Source organism: Montipora capricornis, chromosome 2 (genome assembly GCF_036669925.1).
Source record: "Montipora capricornis isolate CH-2021 chromosome 2, ASM3666992v2, whole genome shotgun sequence".
NCBI lineage: Eukaryota > Metazoa > Cnidaria > Anthozoa > Scleractinia > Acroporidae > Montipora > Montipora capricornis.
In genome coordinates this window covers 34949326-34959325 of record NC_090884.1, presented here as the reverse complement: position 1 = coordinate 34959325, position 10000 = coordinate 34949326, and the positions used below count along the sequence as shown (strand labels likewise).

General features: G+C 37.7%; 1 protein-coding gene across 1 annotated transcript in view; it reads right to left on the bottom strand.

Annotated features, from left to right (window-relative positions):
* Positions 1–9002, bottom strand: part of LOC138019762 (protein PRRC1-like) — an 11010-nt gene extending 2008 nt beyond the window's left edge. Inside the window, exons 1-5 of the mRNA XM_068866641.1 lie at positions 8444–9002; positions 7404–7458; positions 4505–4775; positions 1837–2057; positions 1–293 (exon numbers count right to left, since the gene is read on the bottom strand). The exon at positions 1–293 is cut by the window's left edge and continues 2008 nt beyond it. Coding sequence (XP_068722742.1) covers positions 181–293; positions 1837–2057; positions 4505–4775; positions 7404–7458; positions 8444–8842 — 1059 coding nt within the window. The 5' untranslated portion in view covers positions 8843–9002 and the 3' untranslated portion in view covers positions 1–180. The remainder of the gene's footprint in view (positions 294–1836; positions 2058–4504; positions 4776–7403; positions 7459–8443) is intronic.
* Positions 9003–10000: the final 998 nt, after the last annotated feature.

Genomic DNA, 10000 nt, shown 5'->3' with positions numbered 1-10000 from the left:
TGCTATCCCTTGTTTAACTATTTCACTAAACTGGCCCCGTATTCACGAGTTAAATCATCTGGCATTAAACAGAGTACTTGAAGATGATTTATGTGTCACTTTTTTTTAAGGAAAAGGGTTAATTAATTAATTAAAAACGCCTTTCGTGTGCTTGTTGCGGGGCTTGTTGCAATTCCAGTGTTACATAACCATTGCATTTTCCATCAGTGATTCAGCACTTGTTTTCAATCGGTCTTGAAACTCCCCTGCTAAGGTCCTTGCTGCTACTGTGAGAACTTGTCTTTTACTAGAACCTTCACATAATAAAAAGAAAAAAGCCACCCATTAGCACACCTTCCTTCTGCTGTCATTAAATTACATACACGTAGAACACAAATTACAAGGAAATGTTGGGTTAGCACAACAAGACCCTCAAGCAAATAAACTTACGTGATGCTATGATCCTCACACCTGATTTCATATCCGCAGTTCACTATATGATTCATTTCACATAGCATTTCGTTCGTCAAATAAAATTTATAAGCCCTTTCAATGAACCGGTGATCCTCAATTCAATGTTAGAATCAACGTTAGTTAATCCCCTAGTGTGAGTTAAGTATGAAAGCTATGGAAATACGGACGTTATTTTCTCCTCACTGATTTAGAACCTGAAATCCTGAATAAAATTGTTGCAATATTTTTAATTTCCTTGTCCATATCAAAACACTTTGTTTTGGCCTAAATCTTAATGTCATGGCTCCCTGACACCGCCAAAACAATGTTGAGACATGGCTGGGATATTTGGGCTTCTCTTGGACAACAGTATGATGGAAGGGACCACTATGAACCCTCTTTTCAATGGCCAAAAAGGACCATTTTCCAACATAAAAAGCGGGAAAATCTCACCTCTTTTGTCCGGGCTTCCGGATTTTTACGGACATTTCAAAAATCCCAAGATACACCTCTTTCATCCCTCTAAATTTTGCATAACCATTGTTTGCTATTTCTTCTGGGACATGAAGATGTCCTAAGAGAAATCGAAAACAATGCCTATGCACATTTTTTTGGGGATGTAAAAGAAGTGTATGGTGGGATTTGTGCGAGTGGAGAACCAGAAACTGAGTTTTCAAGCAGTGTTTGCAAGAAGACTTCTATGCCATACATCGTGTTTCAGTGTTTTTTTTGCTCAAAAGGCCTACCTTGATATCCTCTACGCATCGGACCGTGACTACAAATGAACACCTCTCATAAAACAAAATGGCCTCCATTTCATCATGTGGTACAAACAAAAGGATCCCACAATGCAATGCTTCACACAAGTTCTTTCCCACATCCTGCGAGCTAAGTGCATGCACCATGGTCCAATTTGGGCTCAATTTTTGAAATGTCTCTTTAACTTAGCACGACGCAATCTCAACATTTTTCAACAATTTCACGCAAGAAAAAATTCAAGCAGTTTCCCGCCAAATCCTTTTTAAGGGCTTCTCAAGCGCCCTTGAAGTCCAAAATTAAATTCAAGGGGTTTTCAAGGTCTTCAAGGAGTAGCACAAACCCTGTATTTAGAGGGAGACTACAAAACGCAGAGCCCTACTCCATGGAGTACCCTATGGAGTACCTAAATGGAGTACCCCTAAAAATCATTTATCATTCAAATTAAATTCTTTATCACCATGTTGAAGTATTAGATGTACATACCTTCAATTATTTTGAACTTTCTAGCTCTCCAATTGTTACAGTTTGATGCAGTTCACGAATTGACCACCATCTTGAAATTTTGTGGGTATTTCATGTATACCTAATTATAGTGTATTTAACTTTTTGTATATTTAGACAAATATTAAAACAAATGAGCCATACCTGAGATTTTAGAGTGCCAGTCTCCATGAGTTTGTCCAGATCCTAAAATAACTTCTCCAAGGGTAGGTGACAAGCCTGACCACCGCAGATTGTAATTTGATGGTGTACTCTCCTCTGCTTTTTTGATGTAAACTTTAGGAATTTGAATAGACTGTGAAAAGGTTTCAAGTTCTAACTTTGTACTGGGGTCACTGAGCGTTAGACATGTCAAACCAAACCACCTATAGAGAGTAAGATGAGAAGTGTACAGAAGAAAATAACTAATCATTAGAAAACGTTTTTGTCAATACATTATGTCATCACATACAGTCATGTAAATGAAACATTACCGTACGGCTGTGATCTTGAAAACGTCATGAGTTAAATATGAGCAGATTTAAAACATTTAGCAATCCACAGAAGAAAATAATTAATCATTAGAAAAAGTTTTTGTCAATAAATCATATCATCACATACACGTAAATGAAACATTACTGTACGGCTGTGATCTTGAAAACGTCATGAGTTAAATATGAACATTTAACAATCCACAAAAAAAATGATAATTAAGCATGCCAAGTCTTTTATTCAGCCCACTTCAAAATAGATCAAAAGTTTCCAAAAAAATTGGTTAACCACTTTAGTTTCCTTTGGTTCAAGCTATCTGAGGTAATTACTGGTAAAATGCTCTAACAACTGTACAGTATTAGCATAGCAGTGTCCAAAGGGTAATCATGAATGTTTGCCCAGTTCATAGTTTTTGATCATTTATATATCAAAGGCGCTTACCATTTTTGGGGAATTTGCAAACTCCGGCCCAGTAACTAAAGATTGTCCTTACCATCAATAAAAAGATTATTTACAGGGTTCGTGCTGGGTTTTGTATTCTCTACTTGCACAAATCCCAAGATACACCTCTTTCATCCCTCTAAATTTTGCATAATCATTGTTTGCTATTTCTTCTGGGACATGAAGATGTCCTAAGAGAAATCGAAAACAATGCCTATGCACATTTTTTTGGGGATGTAAAAGAAGTGTATGGTGGGATTTGTGCGAGTGGAGAACCAGAAACTGAGTTTTCAAGCAGTGTTTGCAAGAAGACTTCTATGCCATACATCGTGTTTCAGTGTTTTTTTTGCTCAAAAGGCCTACCTTGATATCCTCTACGCATCGGACCGTGACTACAAATGAACACCTCTCATAAAACAAAATGGCCTCCATTTCATCATGTGGTACAAACAAAAGGATCCCACAATGCAATGCTTCACACAAGTTCTTTCCCACATCCTGCGAGCTAAGTGCGTGCACCATGGTCCAATTTGGGCTCAATTTTTGAAATGTCTCTTTAACTTAGCACGACGCAATCTCAACATTTTTCAACAATTTCACGCAAGAAAAAATTCAAGCAGTTTCCCGCCAAATCCTTTTTAAGGGCTTCTCAAGCGCCCTTGAAGTCCAAAATTAAATTCAAGGGGTTTTCAAGGTCTTCAAGGAGTAGCACAAACCCTGTATTTAGAGGGAGACTACAAAACGCAGAGCCCTACTCCATGGAGTACCCTATGGAGTACCTAAATGGAGTACCCCTAAAAATCATTTATCAGTCAAATTAAATTCTTTATCACCATGTTGAGGTATTAGATGTACATACCTTCAATTATTTTGAACTTTCTAGCTCTCCAATTGTTACAGTTTGATGCAGTTCACAAATTGACCACCATCTTGAAATTTTGTAGGTATTTCATGTATACCTAATTATAGTGTATTTAACTTTTTGTATATTTAGACAAATATTAAAACAAACGTGTATATCCCTGTATGCCCATATATATAGACCTGTGTATTCCCATAATATACCCATATATGCCCCTGAAGTATACACTGTATACCCATATATGCCCATGTATGCTGCTGTATGCCCATATCAGTGGCAGATCCAGACCTTGAGCTAAGGGAGGGGGGCCCGGTTTTTTTCAGTGTGTGAACCCAAAAAAAATTTTAGCCTCAATTTTACCAATTTTTTTTTTTTGCCAAAATAAGGTGGGGTGGGGGGCGGGCCCCCCGGGCCCCTCCCCTAGATCCGCCACTGCATATATTCCCTTTTTGTACTCTTATGAAATTACCTTGTGCACATAAATTCTCCATTCCATTCCATACAAGAATACATGGGCATACACAGGCCTGTGTGGGTATGCAGGGGTCTATGTGTTCTTACAAATATTTGTCTAAAAATGCGCTATAATAAGGGACACACGAAATGCCTCTGAAACTTCAAGATGGTGACCAATTCATCAACTGCATCGAACTGTAACAATCGGAGAGCTCGAAGACTGAAAATAAATAAAGATATGTGCATCTAAATGCCTCACCATGTTGATAAAAAATTTAATTTCACTGATAAATGATTTTCAGGGATACTCCATTTAGGTACTCCATAAGGTACTCCACGGAGTAAGGCTCTGCGTTTTGTCCTCTCTCGTATTTAGAACTGAAAGTACATAAAAACAGGGAACGAAAACAGGTTGATGGCACAACAAATTCCTGTGAAAAGCACCCAATGAAAACAGAAAATGTGGTAAGTGCACAGCCCCCTACCAGACATAACTGAAAATTGTCCATTACTATTGCCTTGTAGTTTAAATTTCTGGACTTTTTTGACTAAGTGGGTTGCACCAGTTTGTAAAACACTTACTTTCCTGGCAAAATCTCTGATATCATTTCCTCAATGCCAATTATCACCTGCGTCTCAAGAACTTTCTTCCCTCGCACAAGGTTTGCTATTCTGTGCTGTGCACCCTTAACTCCAGCCGAAAATCCAACTGGTAAAGGGGCAATGCTGGAAACAGAGGGATGGGCTTGTGCTGCAACATGCTCAAACACTTGCAGAAAACCATCCTTAATTGCCTCAATTGTCTCTGAATCATTTGTTGTTATTACTAAGGAAATAGACTGGTCTCTGCCATCTGTCAAAAGAAAATTAAGTAGAAGGAACAGAATAATTGAGCACAGTGATGTAAAATATGGTAGAAATCTGTTATATATCATACTTTTCTTAAGAATATATTAAACAGCACTTAATACTTTATTACATTATGCAGTTCACAATAATTGCAGGCCAGGCCACAAGACCAGGAACTGCATGCACATAGCAAAAAAGGTCAGACCTTGGGAATAAGGTGCAATATTGATCTTGCAATGTACAGTTGAACCCTGTTTTATGGCCAAAGCGCTTAATACGGACACCCTGTTGTTATGAACACTTATCTTTGTCCCGAAAGCAGGCCCAAAAATTCTTTCAAAATTCAACCTGCTTAATATGGACGCCTGTTAATACGGACAACAGACACTTATACATTAACTTGCATAGGTCTTATACACAGTGCTCAAAATCATTTGTTGGCAAAATAGTCAGTTATTGACATTTGAACAGCAGTATTTGACTGCCTTTACAAGAGATGATAAAGCTCATTAAAGACAAAGTTGACAAGAGCGTTCATATTAGCGAGGTTGACTTCCTATGAGAATTAGTTGATGGGGAAGAAAAAATGTGCATAAATGAAAGACATAACTTTAATATTTCGTACCATTCTTATAGAATTAGCCAATACAATAATGGTTAATGCACAGTGGTAAAAATGAGCAACTTATAGACTTATAGACTCATAGACTTAGCTACGGAAAATGGCTACTTTGTACACAGCCTACAGACATTCAGTTTGTTGCTGCTAATGTTTTGTTTTATATCTTTTACATTTTGCTCCAAAAATGTGTACAGTGCTCTATTTTTGTCTTAATTTACCCAACCTGCTTAATAAGGACACCCTGTTAATATGGACACTATCAATGGTCCCTTTGGTGTCCATTTATCCAAAAAAGTGTCAAAGATTTTGGAAAAATGTGGTCTGGGTTCAAGCCATGAACTCTGCGTCATGTGTTGGTTGAGTTTGTTAGTCTTCTAATCAGTTTGGACGATTTTCAGGGTAATCTGGTTTTCCCCACTCTAATCAAAAAACCTCATTTGATTTGACCTGTTTTAGTTTCACATGCTTTGATTTCATTTTAGTGGCCATTAAACATGTGGCAAAATTTGTTGAGAAGAACTTGACATGGAAAATACATTATTTTAAAGTTTGTTATCTGAAAAGACTAAAAAGTCCAGCTTTACACAGATGCTCTTCTTTAGAGGACACAATAACCCAGTGGTTCCACTTATGTTCACAAAGACTTGTAATCAGATGTACAACCAATTTTGACATCCAACACGAGGTGTCCCTATAGTCTTAGCATTTGCTACCTATTTCTTTAGGGTTGCCACTCATCAGTAACAAGAAAATTCCTTGACTTTTCCCTGACCTCTAAACAGGGATATTTTTGCAGTTTAAAACTATCTGGAGAAAGTAGATCTTAGTAAGTACTCTTGGTATCCAAAAAGAAAATTGGGGGTAACCATGCATTTTTAAGAGATAATTAAGCTTCAATTTGAGAAAGAATGCCATACATTGCTTTGTATTTTAAAGCTTTTTACAATTATTCATGACTTATCTCTAAAAAATGCGTGGTTACTCCCAATTTTCTTTTTGGATTTCAATAACACTTGTTAAGATCTACATTAATTTTGCTGCATAATCACACACCGGGGCAAAAATATCTTTAATTACTAGGCACCATTCTTAATCATCTGTAGTCCCAGACACGAGTGATATTGAAGTTGGGGAGAAGAGCACAGGCACACGCTCCTCTAGACATACGCAAATGATTTGGATATTAATTATATTGGATTTGCAAGTCGTTGTGTCTGGTTCAGATCTTACTCTGGCAACTTGCAAGATTTTTTTTGCAGGTCCCCAATACAACTCTACTGCATTTGTAAATAGCCGACAAGTTGGTTACCTCCTCACGGTAGTTTGACAACTAAGTGTAATTCCATTGATCCTAGCCTGTGTACGTCCGCCGGGAGGAGGCGGATGTACACAGACTAATTGACCCTTACAGAGAGAACACCATTGGACAGATTGTTAAAGAAAATTACATTTTTTTTACCTTAACAATCTATATGCAAAGTAGATAAAAAAGTCCATTGAATTATGTTGGATTTTTAATTATTATTCAGAGATCATTTAGGAGTCTGTGTGGCCCAGCGGTTAGGGCCCTTTCCTTGAGATCCTGGGATCCCAAGTTCAAGACGCATCCTGGCCACTGGTTGAATTTGTTCCTGGTAGTCCCTGGTTCGACTTCTCAGCTGCACCTGTAAATAGCCAACTAGCTTGCCTCCAGCCAGTTGGGATTCTTAACAGTTGTTGTTGTTGTTGTTGAATGTTCTGCTCTGTCGCAATTGTGTTTCAGTGGCCCTGAAAAGCCGTTATGGGGAGTGGTGAATTAAATATGTATCACATCGTATGTATCATCAAACCACCAGACATTATTCTTATAAAAGATGGTAAAATTTTAGGTAAAGGAGAAAGTAATGACAGACAATTTCCTCACTACACGAGCAAAATGAAATAGGTGAAAATCTCATTAGCACAAACACTTTTTGACAAACCTTAAGCTATGAAAAAATATAGCTAAAAGAAAAATGATGAAATCCTTACGCATGTAATCCTCCATTTCTGGATCAAGTGTAGTAATCACACTTTCAACTGATGTCTAAAAAAATTGAGAAAAAGTAGAACGTTGAGAACATGGTCAAGACATTAATTAGCCTCTTGATGGATGGATCGCAAAATTATGCCAATTTGTGAACAGCCATGCAAGAAACAGGAAGGTGTTATGACCAATAGATATTATTGAATTAATAATAATAATAATAATAATAATAATGATGATGATGATGATGATGATAATAATAATAATAATAATAATAATAACATCTTTATTTAGACTGAAAAGACCGATCAGCAAAATCAAAAGATTTGCTGGTATAAACCAGTGATCAGTAAAAATAGTAATCAGTATTGTAAAGAGATAAAAATGTATAGATATTACGATGTGTACAAAAATATATATACAGGATCACATCACAAAATGAGATACTGTATTAAGACTGACGGAGACTACAAACATGCAAATTTACATTGAGATTTAGAAAATAATTGAATAATTTTGACTTAGAGTAGACTTAAAAGTATTAACGCTTCACTTTGCTCCTACTATATTTAACCCAATCCAGTTTTTGGTTCTGTCACTAGCTGATAGTAACTGGTATTAATTATAATAAAATTATAATTGGACTATTATTTTTTATCTTTTTCTTTTTTTTCACACCTTTTTCTTTGTTTATTATTAACTTTGGTTACTTTATTTAGTTACTTTCTTGGCTATTTTCAATTTTATCCTATTTTAATTACAACCCAAATAAACTAATAATATTGAATCTTTTAACAACTCAGCTCATTTAGTCCCTACTATTGTGAGTAGTTTTTTGGGACAAATTATTAAGTCCCTTACTTTAATGCTGTCTCTTTTGTTTTTTTGTGGAAACATAAATAAATGTTTGTTGTTGTTGTTGTTGTTGTACACATGGCTGATTTGAAATGAGTTTATACTAACAGTGTCTTACAATGATGATGTTTCAAAACAAAACACTGAACGTTGACTAGATCGAGATCACAGATCGTGTCTCTTGTGATACCTTTGTCTTCTCAACGATATTTCTTCCCAAGTTTTGTGTTGTCTGCAATCCAGCCGATACAGCACTAGACATCCAGCCCCACACTCCAGCAAATGGCTCTTCATCGCTGTCCCGACGTTGCCACGTTGTTGAAGTCGAACCCGAAGGATCACTCGGATTTGTAGGCTCAACAGGTGAAGAAACACCTGGTCTTATTTTCTGTTGAACAGGACTTGTACTTCGATTTTCAGGTAGGGATCGAAGCGAACTTGCGGCCGATAAACTCGACGTTTTCTCGGCAGATGACACAGGAGAAGTTAACGATGCAGTCGTCGTCGTAGATGGAGAGGTAGAGTCGATTTTTACATATCCTTCCTCCTCTAAAGCGCTTTCTACCTCTTTACTAATGTCCATATTCATCGAGTATGTTCAGTATTTTTAAATCCGTACAAAATCCTTACGTTGATGCTAATTTTCGGGTGAATAAGTCGTCTAATTTTCAATACCAAAACAAATGCTTTTAGGAAATTCCATCCAATGTTGAATAGGCACCATGACAGAGCCTCGCTTTCACTGTAACAAAGAATCATGTGCCGGGGACGGGTAGGATAACCTTTCACCATTGAGCACTGAGGAGAGGGCTGGAGAGGGTGATTTTGCAAGTTCATCCTCAGGCTCTCTCTTCTTCCCTTCCTTAGAGCGGGAGAGGAGTGGAGAGAGAAGGAAGGGAAGAAGAGAGACCTTGGGACAAGGTTGCTTGGCAGCCGTTTTTTTGGATGTCACGTAACGCCCCAAACTCCCTGAAGAAGTCCACTAGACTTGCCACAAGCGGCGGGTCTAACTTGCAGGTCGCAGGTCATTGTTTCACCAATACGGGACGTATCCTAAACATTCTTAAAAGCTAAGGTTAGCTTTTATGAATGTTTAGTATACTTTCTGTATTGGTGAAACAGTGACCTGCAACCCGCGACCTGCGACCTGCGACCTGCAAATTAGACCCGCCGTGCCAAAAGTCGACCTCACGAGAATCCCAGGAGAAAATGTTTGGCGAGCGAAGCGTGATTTTTATGAGATGTAGGACTTTTCGAAAGTCTAGAAGTTTACGAAAGTTAGACGAAACCCGTCGGAGTAAAAAACACATTTTACAACAAGGAGCTTAAGCCCGAGCGCCTTTTTTAGACGCGGACGGCAACCTTTGATTTGAGAACCAGAAGCCTGATTTAACTGCAAATCTTAACCTTTTGTTATTGAGAGGATTGTGTTACAAGGGGGCAGGTACAAAACACAGGTCAAAGATCCCAATTCACAGGTCATCGTTTTACTAATACAGAAGCAACCCTAACCGTTTACAAATGCCAACAAGAGGCCTACTTAGGCCTAAACACAGGTCACAGGTCATGTTTTACAAATACAGAAGTTCTGCAATTGTAAAACAATGACCTGTGACCTGTGTTTTGTACCAGCCGGTTACAAGGTCATACTGAAAAGCGACATGTTGATGCCTGGTAAAGTGGATATTGTTTTCTTTGCTTGATTTCAGCGCCCATACAACAGAAATAAGAAATTCCGCACCAAAGT